General features: G+C 43.0%; 1 protein-coding gene across 1 annotated transcript in view; it reads left to right on the top strand.

Annotated features, from left to right (window-relative positions):
- Positions 1 to 23234, top strand: part of FBXL17 (F-box and leucine rich repeat protein 17) — a 423447-nt gene extending 400213 nt beyond the window's left edge. Inside the window, exons 8-9 of the mRNA XM_084778112.1 lie at positions 1779 to 1921; positions 20438 to 23234. Coding sequence (XP_084634238.1) covers positions 1779 to 1921; positions 20438 to 20578 — 284 coding nt within the window. The 3' untranslated portion in view covers positions 20579 to 23234. The remainder of the gene's footprint in view (positions 1 to 1778; positions 1922 to 20437) is intronic.

Below are 23234 nucleotides of genomic sequence, written 5' to 3'. Positions count from 1 at the left end.
GAAAAGTAAAGGAAAACTCCAGACACAAGTGACTCCAGAACCAGGTCTGTAGCCGGTCAACTCTTCATTTGCCTGTGTGACAGTCTGGGAAAGTGTCTTGTATCATTAGATTTACCCTTTTCTGAATAGTTCAGGGCCTTTGTGTTCTCTCCTTAAGTCTCAGTAAAACAGCTGTTCACAATCTACTGGCCTTGGCCTCCCCGTAACTTGTACATTTTCATCGTCTAAATACCACATAAGAACACGTTGTACTGGGAGGGATTCCTTTTACGCATCTTCTACTTTCTATATCATAGAAGGAGATTGTTACCCAGTGAAAGCAATGCCAGGACCAGAGAGAATAACAGTTTTCTTAAGTCAGAGACACCAGTGGGATTGACATGGGGTCCTGTTTCTACCGCTGCTGCCGCCCCGTTCTTGCCATCAGTGGGAAAGTGTTAAAGATCTACTTCTCTGTGGTGTCTTCAGTGGAAAGTGTTAAAGATCGCTTCTCTGTGGCATCTTCATCTCTGTGCCATCTTCAGTGGAAAGCACGGAGCCATGATTGTTGTCTTGCAAAGATTAAATATTTGCCTCCTGGGGATGACTTGTTAAGGAAACCCGTAGGCATGAGATAATAGGTTTTTTTAAATACTGAAGTGATTATCAGAGACTTTTGCCAAGTGACGCTTCCTGGATTGTACTTATTTACATGAGAAATTCATTCTGCCTTTCTAAATGTAGTCTGCATGGTTTTAAAACTACCTCCCACCTTTACGGTTCCAGAAATCAAACCATGTCATCAGAATAAGGAAATAACTAGTGAACAATCTCTCTGTTCTTTCTAATGTCTGTGGCATTGCTGTCAAGGGTTTCGCTCACAGATCAATGTGTCATAACATTATTCCGGCCGCAGGTATTAAAATCTGTTTCTCACACTTCATAGACACTAGAGCCACGCTCACCTGGCACACTACCAGATGTCCTAGAGAACAGCCGCCACCGTGTACTGGTGAGTGGTCCGGCAGGGTGACTAAAGTACACCTCAGACTGTGGACATAAACATCTAGATTTTAGCGGTGCCAGAGTGACAAAGAATCAAGAACACCAGAGATAATGTTGTGGTTTTCAGATGGCAGGCTCATTTTATATATTAATAGAAGGAAGATTTCTGATATGGCAAGGAAATTCACCATAACAAATACATTCCCTTTACTGCACTCTGGCCTGGCACCAATTAAATCCAACTATATGTATAATGTACTCTTAATTTCCAACAGCCCCAAGAAGAACTAATGTGAAAAATATTATATGCTCTTATATTTAACAGGTCATGAACAAATGGAAAAATTATACCGATTTATTAAGAAATTTTCATGCAATATAACACACCTCAAAATGGTGTTTATGTGGTGCTTTTTTTCTTTTGAGAATTATTACAGTTACCTTAGATAAAATTCAGATAGCTCTTGAGCTTTTACAATGCTCTGTCTCTAATTCACTTGTAATTCCTATTGCAAATACGAATGCCTAAAAGTATAGGTAACCTTGAAGTGAGTAAACTGATGAAAGATTGTGTCCAACAAAAGGGAAATTACGGTATGATTATTCACTGCACAAAAGGGTTTGTCATAGGGCAAGCTTTCTTAAAGCATTTCAAATTTAATTTAGTCTATAAAACATTCATTTGCACAGGACATTTCAGGAACAAGTGTCGAGAGGACATGAGCTCAGTAGTCACAATCCGCTGAAGGTCCCTTGCCCTCCTAACACCAGCTTTCTCTCTGTCCCTCCCACAGCACTGATAGCCATTGGGCGATACAGCGTGACCATAGAAACCGTGGACGTTGGATGGTGTAAAGACATCACTGACCAAGGAGCTACCCTGATCGCACAGAGCAGCAAATCTCTGAGATACCTGGGCCTGATGAGATGTGATAAGGTAAGATGGGCTTGTTTGTTTTCTGTATTTAGTTGCTATGGCAAAAAGCTTACACGTCCCCATGCACACAGTTAGCTGTGGGGTTTTGCCCTGGCTTGCTGAAGTAATCCACAATTATTTCTGTATTTCTGCTTAACAAAAATTTGTACTTAAAAAAGAGTAAAAAGGCAAACACACAGTTTCATGGTAAAATTTGGCTTCCTATTTCTAAGTCCACAGGACAGAGTTTAAAGGGCTGCACACAAACAGCTATTTGTGGGTCTAACAATAGAATTCTAGATTTTAAATTTCCTGCAACACTAAATTAGTGTCAAGTTGGCTTTTCCTATGTGTTCATGTCATTTCTCCAAACATATTGGGTGCAAGAGGCACCAGTTTGTGTCTCCCTGCACATCAGATTGACTCTCCTATCACATGGGAAATGGCCCCAGAGGCCCAGCAAAAGTCCCATGGTGCAGCTGGTAGGCACTGAGCAAGAGCTGCTGCACTTGACATGAAGACTGAGGAGAATGGAGAATATCTGTACAAACCGCTGAGCCCGGGGTAGATGTTTTATCCTTGTGGACAGTTTTCACAATTTCCCTATAACAAATCAGAGCATCAGTTCTTCATTTGCATTGCAAGAGTAAGAAAATGGAGGCTGTGACATTTCAGACACCTGGGGAAGGCTACTCACCCAGAGTCTTTGAAGTCTCATTGCAACATTTTTTTTTCACAATGCCAGAGGCAGCCTTTAGCCAGGAGGCTGCAGGCTTTGAAAAGGGGTAGCTGGAGATGCTCTCTAATGATGTGCTGGCCTCATATTCCAGCTGATGTGCCTGTGCTACTTCTGCAAATATGATTAGAGACAAATCTATCACAAGAATTGATACAAGACAAGCATGTTGCTCAAAGCCATGCATTTCCTAATGTAGATAAATCTGGGGCAAAAATAACAATGGCCCAAATCCTTTGTGTGCTGTCACTTTTTGATGATAGATCTAATTACAGTTTCCAACGTTTTAAAATCTCAACTGTTCTAGAGCGTTTTTTTTTTTTTTGCCAGTTACATTCTAGAGACTGTATCTTTTCAGCCCAGCATAAAAAGCTACTTGCTTTGTGTCTTAGCAACAGCACTGAGGCCCAGGGGAGTAAGTCTCTCCAACACTCATGGCTGCCTAAGAGAATGCCGCTGCTAACCTTGGCACTGTGAAGCCAAGGGGTCTGCAGTAAGCAGAGTACTCTAGAAACACAAAAGAGTAAGAGGTAATCCCCTCAGTGTTCACCAGAAAGCCAGGCTACATAAGTGCTGCCTCAACCAGGGGCTCCAAAGTGAGTGCATTCAGAACCACTCCGTCTCTACCCCACTCTCTTTACACTTTTTACATCAAGGATCAGTGTCACCTTCAGATACAAATTACAACCATTTATGTTCTTGTTTGTGATTTTAGAAGATTATTCCACACACACAGTTGCTCACCAGCATTTTGCTGATTTTAGGTTAAAAAAAAATTCTGGTCTTTATAAAAAGCACAAATTGTTGTAAAATGAGATAGGCTGTTCCGACTAGTGGTACCTCTAAATGTGGTAGTCTAGCCTATTCAGTGTCTGCATCCTCTGCTCTGAGAGCCTCTTGCCTCTGACATAGTACTAGTCTGGCCAGAGCCTGCTGCAGTTCAGCTGAGCCCAAGGAGCTCAGCCCAGCTGTCTGCCTTCCCAAGACTCAAGCCAACTCAGAGCCAAACACGGGCTTCCAGGAGAGCAGAAGGCACTTCCAAGCCACACACAAAGTGCAAGCAAAGCCTTGAACAGAAACTTGGATGGGAAATCCAAATTAAAATAGCTGTTCAGAGTTCAGATTTTGCTTTATGCCATCCACCTTTAAGTTCTAATCAAGACCTAAAGAAAGATTTGCATAGAGCAGAAGCAAAGCTTGAAATAACGGGCATGGCCTCTGGGGCAGAGTGTGGGTTCAAATCTGAGCCTATGCACTTAATAGTCACGTGATCCCGGCAAAGCTTCTTGCCATGTTTGTGAAATGAAACAAGGATTTTCCTAGTACACACCGTGTAGCGTTATGAGTATTTAGATGAATTAATGTATATAAAGTGCTCAGGATAATGTCAGTCATACATAAAATACCCTGGATTATCATTTTTTCAGTGTAACTTGTATTATACTGTAGTATGTGAATTTCCAAATGTAACGTGCATGCGCGCACACACACACACATACACACACACATACACACACACACACACACACACACACACACACACACACACACCACATTTTGGAACCAAACAAAAGAAGGAAAAAGTAGACTGAGACTGTAGAAGACACCATTGTAGTTTTTTGTCATCCAAACTTAAATATTCCATAGAAAGATATCGATAATCATACTTTTACACACTTTACTAATAAAAACAAGTGTTTCTGTGGACCACAGTGCATTTGAATAACATTACTAACCAATCTGCTCAGGCTCAGAGACGAGGAAAGTATAAATATAAGACTGCAGACACGGGGGGCGAGGAGGGGGGAGAGAATGAGAGCATAACAAGAAGAAAGGCATTCAGGGGCGGAAACAAGAAACAGGAACACCAGGACAAAGGCACGGAAAAGGACTGCTATGCGCCCCAGACGTCAGTCACCGTGCTAGCAACACGCGCTTGCTTGCCACGCGTCCCTGCAGTGCAGCCAGACCTGCCACCCACCAACCGAGTTCATTAGGTAGCTATCTCTCCCCCTCCTTCAGCACACTCTAGAGCCAGCCAAGGCCAGGAGACTTTATCAACCACACAGTCAGCCACCCGGGCAAGAATGAGTCCGGCCGGGTCCCAGAGCTGGGGAGAGACGTGTTTGTGAGTCTGTGTGCCTCTCCAGTGATGTTCCGGGGATCTCTGGTCCTTAGACATTGTGAAGTCGGTTGGGTGTTGGGGTGAATCCCTGTAATCTCTAAACCGGGGAGACAAAACCAGAGGTGGAGAGCCCGAGTTCAGACCATCCAGGCCTATATAGGGAGACCGTCTCAGCAAAGAAAGAAGCTGTAAAGCCAGGTTTCACCTGGGACTACCTGTATTTAACTGGGAGGCTGTGTTTTACCAAACTGGCACTTTCCCCTCACCTCAGCTTCTGAGACATGACAAGAACAACAAAGTGGCTTTTATTTGTTGTAGGAAAACTCTCACTATCTCTTTGTGTCCTTGTCCTTCACCTCCCCTGCCCCCAGATGAGAAACAGTAAATATACTCTTTACAGCTGAAAAAGCATGTACTTGAATTATCAATGACTAAGTAAATTTGCAGTAAATGTGTTTGGCTGCAACGTTGCTGAGTCCTAGGGAGGAGTCCCCTAGCCTTCCACCAACTGTACCCTCCCCCTCCACACACACACACACACACACACACACACACACACACACACACACACACACAATTGTAAAGTTAGGAAGTGCATTAAGAAGTCTCCATTTGAGCAGCTTTTCCGATGGCTGGATGGATAAGCATGTTAAAAGGTTTTGAACCTGACGCCACATAATCTCCTAAACTTTAATGCATTGTAAAAACCAGGAGAAGAGAACACTGTGTGAGACGGCTTTGATGAACTGGGGTGAGCTTATGTTCTTAGAGACTGTTCAAAGGCTTGCTTGACCTTGGGAATTAGAGTTGACCTGAAATCACCTATCAGTTTGACTCACGTTTGTTCAGTGATTTAGTCAAAAAACAATTAGGTAAGCAATGGGTCTGTGATAAAAAAGAACGTGCTCACTCCGGCTTCTACAGCTGTACACAGTCAGTAGTGCCTTCTAGACTCTATAGATCTGTTCCTTATGATATTTTCCTCATTTCTTACAAGGCACTTTGGATAGAGAACAAAACCAAAGGGGAAAAAAAATTATGGGAAAGCTGTAGGGCAAATGGAAATGCAATGTTCAAGGTTAATAAAAAAGGTTTGGGGGTAACAAGGCTGATGAGAAGAGAGGGGCCCAACAGAACGGCATTGGCTGGAAAAGAAGACCTTGCCAGAGGCAGCTTGGCTGGCTTGGGAAACCTCTGCCGTGTGTGTTAATACCGAAGTTTGGAGACACAGGCCTGAATTATGAGCAGTGAATAACATCATAAACGTAGCAGTTCTCAAATGCCAAACCCTCTGGAAAGCAGTTGGATGGAGAAATGCTGGAGCTTTTAAAAGCTCCCTTTCACTTTCTATTTTTTTTTTTTAACTTCATGCAGAACTAATTTTACACACTGTTCATTTGATTTGAAAATGCCAGCGTCTGGGGTATCATTAAAGAGCGTTATTGAGGGAGCCACTCTTGGCAAAGCTTTTGCTTAAAATGCTTAGTTCTTATGCTCCTACAGAGTTACCAAGTAGGAGAAAATGTACCCCAGTTTATACCTTAGGCCACTCTGCCTTGCCCCCTCCTCTCTCCCCATCAAGCAGGTAGCTGCCTTCTGTTGCCGCCTTTCTCTTGGCCCCTGGAAGTGTCCGGAAGGCTGTGTGGGCCCTGTTTCTCAAGGAATAGACATAAATAGATTGTGAAGGGCCATGCCAATGTCCTATGACCAAAGCCTCATGGAATTTCTTTGATTTCTAGTTGACATAAATTAGAATTACACAGGCGTGAAGAGTCCACCCAGAAAAGATCAGAGAGACTGCCGGGGCTGTGGAGCTGCCTTTGTGGGATCCTATTGACTACCCAGCTGCCTTCAGGCCAGCGGCCCAGTAGATGCTGACTATTATTGGTCTGCAGCATGAAAATAATCAAATTAACTCATCTCTTATCAAAATTCACTCCCCAAGACCTTCTTCCTCATCTGTCACAGTTCTTGAAATTCTTAGTTGAAGCATAGAATAAGTGATTTACTTTAATAAAGGTTGATTGCTACAATATATTCTCTAAGATGTAAGAAAGTCTGGTTCTCACATGGAATTCCTTATTTAAATGGCAAAGAGATGGCTAATATGGAAAACAAGTGATGGAAGCCAGTTAGGCAGAAACCGGCTTTATAGCCTTCAGATACCCAGGGCCAAGTTCTGTGTGCCCAGCTTAGTGTGGAAATATTCAGGAGAACTGACCACTGAAGCGCTTTTCTCAGAAAGCGATTATGGTAAGAAAAAGTTCAACAACTAGGGTATTTCTGTCAGGGGGGAAAAATGGGGGTTTTGGTGTCTTGTTTAGGGATTGTGAGCAGGAAAGCCCTGCGGGGAAAATAATAGACGACTCTGTAACTAATACACAGAACAACTGGAAAAATCAGGTTAAGGGAAAAATAATTTGTGGGGCACTGTGTCCTGGACTGTTTTGGTAGCAATTCAGCCATGAAACCAAGTGAGTACCTGCAGGGTTCTCTTCCCCCCCCCCCACCCCGCCCTACCGCCACATATGCACAGCTGCTTTCAGATCGCCCTTAGCCAAAATTTTAAATTTTAAATTAATGCCCTGTTGAAGAAAACGCATTGACAAAAAGAATCACTTTCTATCCCATGAAAGCAGGAGTGGTCTGACTGGCCTGAATCATGTGGCCTCTGTCTTGAGAGATCTGTCACCGCACAGCCAACGCACTGCCTTTTGTGCCAAAAGAGGGGCAAAGCGAGGTGGTGAGGGGTGGCGGGGGGGGGGGGGGGGGGGCTCCCAGCTCTGAGCTTCTGCCTTCACTTGAAGCGTCAGCATCTTCTTCCTTCTGCTGACGAAACAGTTCCAAGGTTGACTTTCAAATAGGAGCACTTTAAAACACATTTTACAGCCCTCTCCTGATCATCCCTGGTAATTGGGGAGGGAGCAGCCCATCCGGTGAAATCCCGAGGTCAGGCCTCAGCCTCCTTTCAGTCAGGCGTCTCCATCTCCATTTCTTCCCGTCAACTCACCTCTGCTGTTGAGTGTAACGGCCTCTCTAGTCCAGAGTTCAGGTACTAAACCCTGGTGTGGAGCTGCACAGAACAGGCAGAATTGGTCAGCACTGTGCCATGCCGTTGCCTTTTACTCCGTCACTTTACCACGTCTGGAGCCTTTCAGAACTTGATCTCAAGGCTTGACTTACCTGAGAATGACCTGGAACAAGATGATAATAATAGCATGTGCTCCGGGGTCACTGCAGGAGTAACTAAAGTGAGAGTAAATCCCTGAGCCCAAAGCCAGGCCCACTGCAGGCAGTGGGTAAATGCTGCTGTTCTCTCTCTGCTCTTGCTTGTATGTGCATATACCTATTCTGGAACCTTCTATCTGACACATTCATCATCTGCCTTAGCAGGACCATAATTTTCTAGCTCTGAATATAAATCCACATGCTTAGATTAAAAACAACAGCAACAAAACAAAACAACAACAAAAGCAGCCTTCCAAAACACATGTAACAATGTTTTTAAATAATAGACTTTGTTTTCAGTCATTAGAACTGTATTTCATTTTTAATGAAACAGAGGCAGGCAAAAGCTAGAAGTCAGTGGGTCTGAAGGGCCACTTGGTTTCACATGTATTTGGCTTTGTTGTGAGCAAGGTAAAGACTTGCCAATCAAAAGCCAGCCGGAGATCCAGAATAAGGCTAGGGTTTGCTTCTTGGGGAGGATCAGCATTTGGTAGGGACTTGTAAGGTGTGCTACAAGTAGCTGCTTGTATTTCACTTACCTCTGTTAGGGAATTGATATATCATGAAATTGTTAGCTTATTTTCCACAAGCATGAAGAAGAGAGCCTATAGCTCCCCCTAAATACTGTAGGTTCAGGAGAGGGCTGTGTTGAGTTTCCTGAAGGCACCCCATAGTGTCATTGCCTCGCAGTCAATATTTGCCTTGAAGCTTCGATTTGGCTTCAATAATAATATGAAAGAACATGGCTATAGGGCTGTGATTTTTATACTCAGTTGTAGAAAGCATACTGGCAGTTTGCTAACACTTGACAGAGCACAAACAGGCCTGGTTTCACTAGCCTATGAGACCGAGGGCAGTTAGAAAGAAACAGCCCAGCCTGCCATGATGTCCTTGCACCCAGGAACAAGCCACCTGCTCCTACCCTGCTGTAACCCCTCAGATTCTTGTTTCTATTGTTCATAAGGTTTTTAGAGAGCATGGCCTTTCTCCTTCTAATTTTGTTGTTTGCTATTCAGTTGTTCAGTAAATGTCTGTTGAGTGTCTCACTGTACAGTACAGTCTCCAGAGGAGGAAAAACCATGAAGAAAGAGCTTGTAGCTCCTGAGAAAAACTGGCAACCTGAATGTTGTGAACTTAAGTATTGCGCACTGCTTGTTCGCTTGTTTAAAGAGGACATCCAGGGTGATCCTTCTGAACAAAAACCCTCCCATTGCTTAAGCATCAGCCTAGCTGTCATGTCCCCCCTTCCCTCCCCGCCACCACCAAGTCCTTGTTTCCTGGCACTGTAGTGTCAAACCTCTGGAAAGGGTTGCCTAGGAACGGGTCCCCTTACCCTCACCCTGCCTGGTCCTTGTCTCCAGCTCCTCAGTCTGCGATGTGCTCTCTCCTTGTCTTCCCCATCACCACTCTGCTGACTTTCCACCTTCTCCATCTCTTTCCTGTCCCACCAGAAGGGCAGACGAGGGATTACAGAAAGGGGAACTGTTAACTGTGTAACACCCTCATATGAAGTAAACAGATCATAGTGCACTCTTACTGAGGTAGGGTGCTGGCTTTTCACTCCTCATTACAGTGAAAGGTTGAATTTTTCTAAACATACAACAGGGTCAGGCACACACTACCTGCTACACAAATACATGTTAGATACTGGTTGGATATATGGGTGGATAGATTCTATTATGATCTGCGTTCTCATCAACCATACCTCCCTCCATTACTGTATATATCTGATATCTCCAAGATTTAACTCACACAACTACTGTATAGCTAAAAACAAATTTGAAAACATTTAGAACCCACTGCCTCTTAACTATTTGATAGATTTATTTTTAAGTATCTAGACTGAAGGAAATAAGTAACCAAATAAGAAAGAGGCTATCTTTGGTTTTATACCCATTTCTTATAGCCAGGGAATTCTGGGCATGGCTGAAAGGACAGCCAGTAAGAGCTTTGGAACCTGCCATGTTGTCACACTTGAACTTCTCGGCAGTCCAGCCCCGGATGCTCTGAGTTCTGTACAGTTCTGCTTCTGATAACCAAAAACAAACAAACAAACAAAATCAAGACAAACCCCGTATTTTCAGGTTTCAGATTTTTAATCTACAGATTTACTGACTATATCTATACAGAATACATTATTGCTGATCATAAATTCTTTTACCAGGCAGGTGAGATCCATAAATCCCACCTGGTAGGCACTACAGTTCTAGGGAGGTAGCTTTCCTCAAGTGCTTGCCTGATGATCACCGCTAAGTCCTGAGCCTTTATATGAAAATAGAACTAAAAACTTAGCAGCACAGCAATGAAAACCATTAGGCACAAAAGAAAACTTTGAGAGAGAGAGAGAGAGAGAGAGAGAGAGAGAGAGAGAGAGAGAGAGACGTGTTTTCCCCCTCAATTATGTTTTCAACTTAACTTCAGGAGTTTAATTTAGAAGCACCCAGATGTGTTCCATAAATACGTTGTGCTTACCACTATGACTACATTAATTATCTTATTAGGCTTTTCAAATAGCTGTTCTTTCGCTGAAGTGTTGGGAACACCGTAGATGACTCCTCCAGGTGACTCTGGCTCTCCCAGTGTCCTGCACACATGTTCTGGTTTTCATGTGCTCTGAGCAGCAGATCAAGACCATGATCAGGCCTAGGAGACTGGAGCCAAAGTTTGCACCCAGCTGGAAACAGCCTTCATAGTGGGAGATTGCTTGCTGATGCCGGGAATGAAAATGTCACGAAGGCCGCCTCTGACAGTCAGGTTATTGGACTTCCCGTCACACTCATCCCTAATTAGAAGCTTCAGGTTAGCAAGCCCCAGTACCGACTTAACACTGCTGGCGTTTCTGTGAGCCCCGTCACCCCGCTCTTCACCACCTTCTCACTGCGCTAATTCAAGTGAATAGAAGCAGGTGCTAGTGTTAACAGGCGGCCTGCATCTCACGGAAGAGACAGCATGGAGCCAGGCCCGTGGTGATATTGACAGAGCATAGCACTTCCAGTCACTGCAGATTCTGAAATGGAACGACTGCATTTGACAAAGCTGACTGGACTTACAAGGCTGCTCCTGTTGGCTTCAATGCCTTCTCCCAGTCTGTCCCTGCCTGTGTTTGGGGGTTTTTAGATGAGGTGTTTGTTTGTTTGTTTGTTTGTTGCAACTCAGGAATAATATGTTTGTGTTCTCTCTTTGTCACTGTCTCTCACTCTGCCCCTTCTCCTCTCAGACCCTCGCTCCCTTCCCTCTCCCCTTCTCTTCTGCACAAGCACTTTACAATTGTAAGATATCAAGGACCCAAGTTTTATCTTTGTCTCCATACTTAAAGAGCTCAAGCCACAGAGATTTGTACGTGCAACGTACTGCATCATGTGTGCTCCACAACTGACCCACCCCATCCATGATTAGCAAGTGGCATTTAAGGTGCCAGTGAGATACAGTGTTTCTTCTTTTAGATGTACCAAATACCAGACAGACTTCGGTGGCTTCTCTCACACCCTGAGTAGTTCCTTGAGGAAGCCCTAAGTCCACATGAGAACTGGGTTTCTGATCTCTTTGTTTTCCCTTGGCTGCTGGGAAAGCAATGCTGAGCTAGAGACCTGAGACTAGACATGGACACCAGCGTGGATTTAACACATTCAGAGACCAGTGCAGCGAGGAGTAGTTGAAAAACATGGCTGTAACCTACAGGAACAGGTTCCTTTCTCCAGCTCCCAGTCAGTGTAGTGGGGAGGGCGCCCCTGGAAGGGGTGGGCACTTGTTTTTGCCTCTTGCCTTCAGGTGCCAGTGGCAGGAATCAGCTGTTCCTCGACCTGTGCCTTGTATCTGAATCTCCTGAGAGCTTCCAAATACTGACCCCTCACAAAGACTGACACGGTTGCCTGGGAGATGGCCTGGGCACCGGGGTTCTGAAAAGGGACCTACTCGTTCTGATAAGCAGTTGGGATGGCAACCACTATGTCCTTGTCCGTCCCTGGTGGCAGGCACAGGTGAATTCATCCCACACCAGGAAGCATGTATTGTGTGTTTGTTATGTATGCATCACCGTGGGGCTCCTGGCAGAAGCCTTGGATAACATGAGAAACAAGGGGGAAGCTGCTTGTATTACAGGGCTAGGGAACAGGCTCTAAGACTTGCCTCACTGTTGAACAAAGGAGAAACCGTACCAATGGTATCAACTCCCCGGCTCCCTGCTCTTCCCATAAGGAAACAAACCACAGCAAAAAGCAGCTTGTCGCTAGAACACACTGGCGAGAAGAATCCTGCTGCAAAAAGGGGGAAGTGGATTCATTAAGATCTACGTAGTTCCATAGAGAAGTGATGCATGTGGCTAGCTGTGGCAGATCCTAAAAAAAATCAGTTCACAGGCCGGTGTTTCAGTCTCTGCTAGGAGCTGATGATAAAGCTGCATGGTTCAACTGCTAGTACCAAGGAGGAAGACAGCATCTTGTGGTCCTTCCTAAATCTCAGCTGCACTTCGATGGCCCGTCACATCACTTGAAGGTTTCCGGTGACACCTAACTTCCCAGAACCACTAGCCACTGTCAGCATGTGTCCATCTTGGAGCCTGTGGGAACTAGCTGAAAGAACACTAGGCTGAGTGTGTTTGAGAGAGGTTTGCTGGCATCCAGTGAGCACCGTGGATACCCAGTGCAGTCTCAAAAGCAGAAGCAGGCCCCGGAGTCTGTCGCCCCAGAGACAACACTCTGCCTCTGGGCAGCCTGGAGTTAGCCCCTAGGGCTGTAAGCATTGAGTGACATTGCCCAGGGACTCTGAGCAGTGACAGGCCAGCAGCGTCGGGACAGTAGTCCTGAATTAGGACACAAGCCCTGAGTATGCTGTTTTGCAACCGCTCCGCAGAAGCTCCCTCGGGAGCACTTTCCTCCTGCACAGAGGAAGCAGTTCCTTCACCTTTCACCTCCTCACACTGAGCTCTCAGGAGCAAGAGGCACACTCCAATTTACAAAGTAGAAAACTGGCTGTTCTGTTATAATACCTTGTGGGCTAGCGTTCTTTCTTATCTGCACAATATTGTATACATTGAATGCATGTGGCACACAGACTGACACCTTGTGTCTGAAAGTCCATTGCAGACATCCTGTCTTGGAGAAGGTACTTCCCCGCACCTCTGAGGTGCCTGCTGTGGACTATCTTCTGTGACAACTTGCATTTCTCTACAAAATTCCTCTCAGCTTTTTTCTGTTGCTGCAGTAATTGCTGTCTTCCCTGCTGTGTTATATGATCCAAGAGGGCAGAGACCACGTCCCAATATCCATCTTCTGGCCGTTCTGTCTGGAACATGAGGAAACATGTTCCTTTGAAGAAGTCTGGAAGGAAGGTCATGCGGTTTGGCATGACTCAAGGTGCCTTTCTCAGAAGGACCCTTGCTAGCCCCAAGCTCCACCCTGTTTTAACCACACTTCATTGTCTCTTGAAACCGCAGCCACACAACAGTCTTGGAAAGCCACTGGTATCCTTTATTGCCCGTCTTCCCACAAAGCAGCCTTAAGAGGACATTGTCAAGTACTTAGAAATGTATTTATATCCCCACCAGATATAATCTCTGTTTTTAATGTAGAACATGACTGTTAGAAAGCCTTTTCACTGGACGGGTGAGGATGTTTAACTCCGGCCTGCTAGTTACTATTCAACGCTATGTTACTCAGGTGCCGGGCTGAATTCAGTCCAGAGAGCACTATGTATTGAGATCCTGAGTTCAAATCCTCACTGCCATTACCAGCTAGCTACCCTATGAGCTACTGATTCCTGCTGTGCCACACATCTATATCATGATATGCTAGCATTCATATAACATCCATGTCATGACATGTTTGTATTCATACAACATCCATGTCATGACATGTTAACATACACCCAAATCATGACATGTTAGCACACATCCACATCATGATAGGCTAGCACTCATACAGCATCCATGTTGTCACATGTTAGCACTCACACAACATCCATGTCATCACATGTTAGCATTCATACAGCATCCATATTATGACATGTTAGCATTCATATAGTATCCATATTGTGACATGTTAGCACTCACACAACATCCATATCATGGCATGTTAGCACTCATACAGCATCCATATCATGGCATGTTAGCATTCATACAGCATCCATATCATGACATGTTAGCATTCATACAGCATCCATATCATGACATGTTAGCATTCATACAGCATCTATATCATGGCATGTTAGCATTCATACAGCATCCATATCAGGACATGTTAGCATTCATATAGTATCCATATCAGGACATGTTAGTGCTCATACAACATCCATATTGTGACATGCTAGCACTCATACAGCATCCATACCATGACATGTTAGCATTTGTACAGCTAGACAATAGTCCATTTCCACTGTCTCTCTCTTCCAGACCTCCTGTCCTAACTGGAACTGGATATTCTTCTGTTTTACACTATCACTTTAGAGTGAAAAAATTAACCCAATTTTCCATATGCTTTTCCAGAGTAAACCATAAGAGCTCACGTATGTCTTTCCTACCACATGAAGGCTCCTCTGCAGTGGGCATATGTGGCAGTGTAGCCTCAGACTATACTATCTGCTGCGTGTTTCCTGCTATGCAGACACCCCAGTGACAACAGAACCAACCAAAAAAGAAAAGAAAAGCTACTCTATTCCATCTACCCCAGGGTAGGGTGAAGCCATTTCACTTCCCAGAGCATCCTCCTCCCCCAAAAGAGAAGGTACAAATAGCATTGTTCTGAGTCAGGAGACTTCACATGCTTCTCTCTTCCACCAAATGCCTGTGGCACAGAAGTGACCTTCAATTCCTGAAATTTTCACACTGACCGTCAGGCCTTCTTCAGTAGTCTGATACTCCTGCAAGCTAAAGCACCAAAGTCCTCTTAACTGTGGGTTTGCAAAGTTTCAGAAACATGTCCATATCCAAGATTATTAACTTGTCTCCCATCGTAGTGCTTGTAGCTGGTGTTGAAGGAGGGCTGCCATCAGTCCAGTCACTTCAGAGAGCTGCCTGACAGCCTCGTACCCAGCAACAACTTCTCACCACCGTATGGTGCCAAATCCCTAAACTCCTGGGAAGGTGTTCTGCAAAGAGGTACTGAATGATGGGGGACAGAAAACAACAGTAGCCAAGAATTAGGACGGTCAAGAATTTAAAATTATTAAAGGACGTTGGGACTGAAGTCAGCTCAAGATTTCAGATTCCGCCCCTTTTGTAATTGGCAGTCTGGTGATAGAGTAGGCTTCTACTTGATGTAGGACTGACATGGTCCCTTTTTTTATTGACTCTGAACAGATTCTCTGAATAACCCCTATATTCACTGAGCCAGCCAGTGTGCGTTGAATATGTGCTATGTAGTGCCACAGGCTGGGTATACAAACGAAACCCTGCTGTCTTGTAGCACCTGCATCTCTGCTAGGCGAGACTCCCAGACAGTGCCCCCAGAGCTGACCGAAATATTCCTTGTTGCTAAGGAACTTGCAGTCTGGGTATAAAACAGTAAGTGTTATTATTGGCATCTCAAACGGGACCAGAGCTTTCTCCATTAAAGAGAAAATCACTTTGGGCTGGAGAAATGGCTCAGTGAGTAATAGAACTAGGCCTGCAAGTACAAAGACATGAGTTCAAATCACCAGCACCCAGAGCTTCACACGTCTGTAACCCCAGCACTGGGGCATGGAGATTACTGGGTACCAGAAGTCTGCTGGCCAACCAGCTAGCCAACCTGGCAACACCCTGTTTGGTGAGAAACACTGTCTCAAGGGAATAAGGCACAAAGTGATAGAAAAAGACACCCAGTATCTTCTGTGGCCTCCACATATGGCCTCTCATGCAGACATACTTGCACTGTCAGATGTATGTTCCATACACAAAATTTTTTTTCAAAAAACTTTAAAGAACAAATCACAGTTGGAGTAGTTTCTTCTTGTTGACCTAATGTGTCCCAGCAGCATGTTTCCTGCCTCTAATAAGAAGCGTTCCCTGTAGTGTATGAGGAAAGGAGAATCACTCACTTCACTCAGTGTTTACGGTTTCTTCAGCATATCTTATTGGCACTTACATTTTTTTTTTAATGGTTGAATGGTTTTTTTGAACGGCTGAGTTCTAGCCTAGGTCTTTACTTCTCAGAAACTTTCTGTTGATGGTGCTGGTGAGGACCTGGTAGGAAGGCAGGCACTAGGGCAGCACTTCAATTCCAAGGCTCTCGCTTCACCCCTCTGTGGCAGCGGCAGCGGCAGCAGCAGCAGCAGCAGCAGCAGCAGCAGCAGCAATATACAAACTATGGCATGATTTACCTTAATTAGCATAGCAAATTGCCTCACATCTTCAAAAAGTGCTAATAGATGTTAACTCAAAATAGATTAAAATGCCAGACAAATTGTACTACCTTAAAAAGAGTTGTAATAATTTTGAAAATGTAAATCATGGTTACGCTGTCTTTGGAGAAACGATAAAGTGTGATCTTTCTTGTATCTTCTTTAAAAACCTGGGTCATGTCCCCTTTTCCCTTCTTTAATCACAGCAGCTTCTTCAAATGACATTTCTGAGTTTTTCTTTAGGAAGACACTTCATTTTCTAAATCTCATGTGAAGTAAACCAGTTGCCATTGATAATTTTCAAAACAAAGGAAAAAGAAATTGAATTTTAAAGAGAGATGTTAGGGGGGTTACCTTTAAAACATCTTTATTTTCCCACTCACACACATGCATTTTATAAGTTAAAGAATATGCCTTCACAACTGCAATTGCATATGACAAAATTCCTGCAGGCATGTGTCTGTTGGCATAAGATTGAAAATTGATTTGGTCTCTCTTGGTGTCTTACCCCAAGATCCTATGGCTCTAGAGCACATTTAAAGCCTCTACAAAAAGAAAGAAGTGCATATCACCTGTACTCCTGAGAAGCCAGCAAACATAGCAAGATATAAAATGTACCACTGGCTCCGCCAGGAGACGTTACAAGTTACAGATAGAGCCTTGCCTGCCATATGCATATGCCCGCCACATCCCCCGGCATAACATTGCCCCAGTAAATATCTAAAATGGGGTGTTTACCTGTTCTCCTCTTCTCACTTCATCTTCCTGAATTTACAGTGCACGGTTGCAGAAAGGGTTGCTTAGAAGGCATACTTTATCTACTGGGGGCCACAGTTTCCATTTTATATGCACCTACACAAAGCCAACATGTTGCCTGTTCTTACCCATAGCCTATGAAATGCAGAGAATTCCCATGACGTCTATTCTAAATAACAGGTCTACCTCATCTTATGCAAAGGAAATAGATAATTGAATTCTGTTAAGTCATAGGAAGTATATTAGAGGAGCTGATGGAATAAATTAACTCTCCCATGAAAGGCTTTGCTAATATGAAAAATTATTACCTAATTTATATACTTCATAAATCGTATGTTGAGTTTGTTTAAGGTGAATCATATATCTCTTTTTGGAAAAGTTATCACATCGGTATTTTTTTTTTCTTTTTAAAAATTGATTCTCCAAAACATAATTACCTGTCAACCCTACATGCAAAACTTTGTCCTTGTGTGAGACTGGACCAGAAAGGAGTCACATTTCTGCGCCAGGTGTGTGTTCTGTCCCTCCTCCCTTGTGTGCTTTCAGTAGCTCCTTCCTGTCAAGTGGCTCAGCCTGCGTGGACTAGCTCTACTTTCTCTTTCTTTTGCTCTCTTGTAGAGAAGCCTGCATCTGTCCCCGTGTGTGGGGATCACAGTCCCCTGACAGCGGAGGTCCTAAGCCTGTAATGCGGGTAAAACAAGCCTTCTCAAACACTAGCCACACCCAGTCCTTTGCATCATTTGAAGTCACTTGACTATACGCATACATGTAAATAAAATAGATCTACAGATCAGACATTTACTGATTGGACATCATAGAGAAATTAGTTTTCTTTTCTTTTCTTGTTTGTTTGTTTACTTAGTTTTGGTTTCTTGAGACAAGGTTTCTCTATGTGGCCTTGACTATCCTAGAATTCACTCTGTAGATGAGGCTGGCCCCAAACTCAGAGAAATTCCTTATAAAACAATACTTTGATATTCAAATAGATAACATTTTATAAAAGATGAAGGCAATTTTATACCCTGCTGAGGTGTGTGTGCTTGTTAGAGAAAGAATTAAGTCTTGGCTGAGTGTTTGCTGCTGCAGGTCATGGAGCATCTTCAGTATTTTTTTCAGAATTGACTGATACTTGATTTTATAATTGTCTACATTATAAATACAAGTGTCTAGACACCACTACATACCTGTAATTCAAAATGGCAGAAGTGTGTCCAGAGCCATTTCTGAAATTATTGGAGATTCTGTCCTAATCCCATACCAGAATTCATTTATGAATTTTTTTAATGAAACTCAAGTCAGCAGCTCAGACAACAGTTCTTAAGAATCGCACATTCTAACATAGAACAATACAAACATATACTAATGTGACACTTACGTAAGGTGGTGTAAAAAATAGTCAGTCTTTGTTTTCCATACTTTAGCTATTATATATCCGTAAGAGCGGAAGGCCTTGGATGTACAGTACAAACGTAACAGCACATAGCTGCTTGGTCTCCACCCTGAGACCCTGTGTTTCAGGCTGCCTTTCTCACAGGAGCTGTGTGGCGTGATGGCAGCACATGCTGTGGGGTCAGAACCAAGGCCCTCTGTGAACTCACACAACACCGTGTGCACAAGAGCTGCCAGAAACTTCTCAGATTCAACTAGCATTTGATTTTAAATCAATATTCAGCCCTCGTATGCTCAGAAACCACTCACTGCCAGACTAAAAACTCTCACCTTTAGCTCCACGACTCTTTGGGGTCACAGTTCACAATTCAGGAAGCTAGGTTGCTAGCCCTAACGAGTGTCAGCTAGAGTGGTCTTCTTGCCTGTGAGGTATGTCTCACCTCTCCTTCATACATACCTTGGGACTCAATAACTCTCCATTGAGTCCTGCTGCAATGACCAGAGCTGCCATTTAGGGGCTGGTGATGGCATGGTGCTAAGCATAAGATTATATCTGAGCCTTACAACAGCAAGTCTACCTCTACCTCATAGGTCCCTTCATCTTGTTTTCATAGCTGAGGAATCCAATTCTAAATATAAATAAATAAATAAATAAATAAATAAATAAATAAATAAATAAAAGAATGTGAAAGCAAGCAGGGTTCAAACAAGTACATCACAACTAGAGAAATGTGCTGACAGCCGGGCGTGGTGGTACATGCCTAGAGTCCCAGCTCCCAGAAGACCTAGCATCATGAGCTTAGTGCCCGTCTGGTTATATACCCTGTATTAAAGCCTCTGATAAAGATTAAATGTCACCAGCGCAGCGTGACCATAGCTATTCTCAGTATTAAACATAAAAAAATAACAGCCAACCTAACTTTCAAATCACCTTTTGAGAAAAGTACAGACAACCAAACTTTATGATCACTTACATGCAGGCTTTCAAAGCAAATGGCAAGGCCTTCTAGGGTATTCGGGTTGCTTTTGTTTGTTTGTTTGCTTGCTTGCTTGTGTGTTTGTTTATTAATGGTGGTGCTGTTGGTTTTCAATAATGAGCATTAAGAGGAATGCTCAGAAATGTTTACCTCAAATAATCTTTGTTCAGACTTAACTCAGTATAGCTTACACAGTACAAATGAAATACTGATGTATTCAAAAATGCCCAAGTATTCAATAAAGATTTTAAATAAAGCTACCTATAAGTTGCGGGTCTTAGGTTAATCATTTATTTATCTAAAGGATGAAGGAAGCTGTCTACTTCTGTGATACGAATTGCAATCAGCTTTTAAAAATTGACAAATTAATCCGTTCACAGCACAGCAGTTGTAAAGGTGTTACTTTTAATTAGGCCTGTCTGATTGCCTTGTCTAATCAACAATCAAGGTGGACTCTGATGGGCTAAGGTCTGGTGGGGCCATCCCTGACCTGCCAGCCATGTATGTTTTAATTATTGATTCCTCACACTTCAGCCCTCCTCACAAAGGGACTGAGGTTTGCAGTGTCTTAACATTTCAAGAGAAGAAAAATAAACATTTTCCTTTGCACTTCTGTCTAGAATCCTGTGTATCTTACGCCCTCCACCCCCAATGAACAGTGTTCATCCTAAAAAGGCTTCCCTGTAGGCGAGGAAGTCAGTGGACGTAAGAATGCTCTTACTGTTTGCTTCCTCTCGTGCACTGTTGAGGTCTTGGCAAACCACAGTCACTTAGTCATGTATGTTTAGCAGGTACATTTGATTTCATGACGTGAAGTCCTGGGATATCCGAGAAGTCATACTGAAGGAATACATATGTGCTCATCGAACACGTCCTCACACTTTCACACGGAGAGCAAAGGGGAGAGGCCAAGGCTCCTTGTTGCACTGCATGCCACCATAGCACCCCCTCGGGCACTGGCTGCGTGGTACTGGCGGTCTCCGTGTGTGACGATGGCTCTTCTCTGCTCACAGGTCAATGAAGTCACAGTGGAGCAGCTGGTGCAACAGTATCCCCACATCACCTTCAGCACTGTTCTGCAGGACTGCAAGAGGACCTTGGAGAGAGCCTACCAGATGGGCTGGACTCCCAATATGTCTGCCGCCACCTCCTAATGCTCTTGCCCATGCCTGGGCCTACTCGGGTCGTCCAGCAGGGTGGAGAAATTGGGGGGCGGGGGCTGGAACAGGGAATCTTTGGGAAAGGTTTTAGCCATCACCCGTCTGTGTCTGTACCCAAGTGTTCTATTTGTGTCTTGTTTGCATCCTGCATCGCATAAGCGCACTTGTTCCTTAGCCCCAGGTGAGCTGGCTTGTCTTCCTGAAAATGGAAGATCATGAAAACCACGAACTTCTTGTTTTTTAATTCAAAAGTCTATTTCTCTAAAAAAAAATTTAAAAAAATAGACTGTGAAATCTCAATTTGGAAAACTGGGGTATTATTTTGAGCTTCTTGGAGATGCTCGCTGAAAGGCTTTCGTTTATGGTGGGATAGAGCCTACACTTCTGCTAAGACCATGACAAAATCGATGCTTCTCTAAGTAGAAGCCTGGAGAATAGGACCCCTCAAAATCTAGGGCTGCACACCTACAAATCCACTCTCACGTACTGTTGTGCTTGTGCACACATGCTAGGTCAATTTCTTGGTAAACATTTCCTGACAGAGGGACTTTCCTGGGTCATGGAAGGAGCACGGTGTCCACTATGGTTGTGCCTAACTCACTGTGCCCACAGGCGGTCAGCTTGCTGGTAACGTAGGGGCTAGAGAGAATAAAGCCTTGTGTAAATTTGTATATGGAGGCAACAGCCTGAAGTCTCCTGGCCAGCTCACAAAGCTTAACTATTCATTATTCTGTAAATGCACTCTGTTAAGTAATAAATATTTTAGTTGGTTTTACATTAACACTGTGTTAACTTTACTTGGTGGATAGTTACTGGTCACGGTGTGTTTTAATGACATTTGGGGCTGATCTTAGCGTTGTCCACATTGAAGCCACAAATGAAATTCATGGTGTGCAGTTACTTTAAAATTTTTACAGATCATTTCATTATTTTGGTAATTATGAACATATATTCTGAGATGGGGTAGTCCTATTGATAGAAGATTAATGAATGAGATGTAAGTAGACAATCTTTCTATTGATTTTTTTATTTTGCTTTGGGATTTAGAGCAGGTTTTTTGAATATATGCATGTTATAATTTTGAATAGTTCTGACACTACTGCAAAGATCTACTGTTAGCTAATGTATGAGTTAAGGAGAGAATTTAGAAAAATCTGTCCACTAAGATTCTGTTTACGCTTGCCAGAAATAAGTATTTTAGTTTAGTTAAATATTACTAGCTTTTCGTTATGTCAGAAAGTGAGTAGGTGTTCTGATTTCACACATTTTTACAGTTAATTCATTGTAGGGACTCGGGCTCCGATAACCTCTCCTGTGTCTAGATTTATAATCAGGCAGCAGGGAGCCTTTTTAAGCTAAAGAGTGATTATCTTTCGTAGTAGGAGAAGCAAAACTTTGACTTTTGAACTTGCTATTTATTCTCCCCTTATGTGGTCTTTGGTCCTCCACAATTATAATGAGGTTTGAGTTTATTTCCTATAAATTCCAACACTGCTGAAGTGATGGGAGCTGTAAGAAGTAGAAAGCAGCCTTACATTTGAATGCTACTCACACATGTATAATGACTCCTTTTCTGTAGGAAATGTTTGTTTACCTTGAGTATGTCAGCATCCTTCTGATGTGGCATTTTTGTCTTAATCCCAATCAGTTTTTTTTTTTAAGCTTCTGAGAAAGTACCAGGAATCTTTTTTTCATAACCAAACGGGTTGCCACTTTAATTTGAAGGGAATGAAATTTGTTTAAGAAAAAGCTGTTTACCATTAGAAAACTAGATTTCTTCTTATACATTGAACTGTATCATTTTATATCCATTTCTCCACTACTAAAAAAATGTTATTTCATAATATTTTAACTGGTTTTTAACCCAAAACTAATTTATAAGACAGTGTGTATAGTAATAGTAGCTTGAGTGAATAAACGAAAGTTTAATTTTTATATTTGTCACACTATATTTTAAATAGTTACAAAAAGACAAAAGAAGGGAAATCCGTCTTTGATATAGATGGTACAATTTCAGTTCAGAGTTATAATAATCGTTAGAGTGTTACAGTTTAGTTGTCTGTGGTTTCGGAGTGTACAATTGATCTTTTTTTAAACGTCGCATTCTTTGAACCTAAAGTCCGGCACTATAATATGCTGTAGCTTGGGGTGGGGGTGGGGCTGCACTTATTCTCTAAGACGCTGACTAACACAGAAAGCCTGATGCAACAGAACCCAGAAAACGGCTTTGGTTCATTTGCAGAAATCTGTAGAAATACCATATACAACCTCAAAGCATTAATCTAAAAAAGTAGCCAAGAAAAGCATCACCTCGTGTGATCCCATGGAGGTTGTTGAATGTGCTCTCATTAGACGCTTTGAAATGAGGCTTAAAATACTTTTTCTGGGCAATATAGTCCCTTTTTTTGCTTAGACTGTCATAAATACATGTGAACACATTTAATGCAGGGCTTTTTATCCTCTCCAAATGTCAACAGTATTTTCAGAATAAAGCCTATAAAATACATCACTGTAGTGGAAAATTCTGGTCTTTGGTCTTTAATGTCCTTTTGAGTGAATAAAAAAAAAATCCACCCAGTTTGTAGTTTCTATATTTCTGTGAATCTTTTGACCTTGCAATAGGTTGCAATAAAAGAGAAACAAAACTCCA

This window comes from Acomys minous, assembly GCF_964271855.1.
Source record: "Acomys minous genome assembly, chromosome: 4".
Taxonomy (NCBI): Eukaryota; Metazoa; Chordata; class Mammalia; order Rodentia; family Muridae; genus Acomys; species Acomys minous.
Note: the sequence above shows the minus strand (reverse complement) of the source record. Positions and strands in the feature narration are given on the sequence as shown.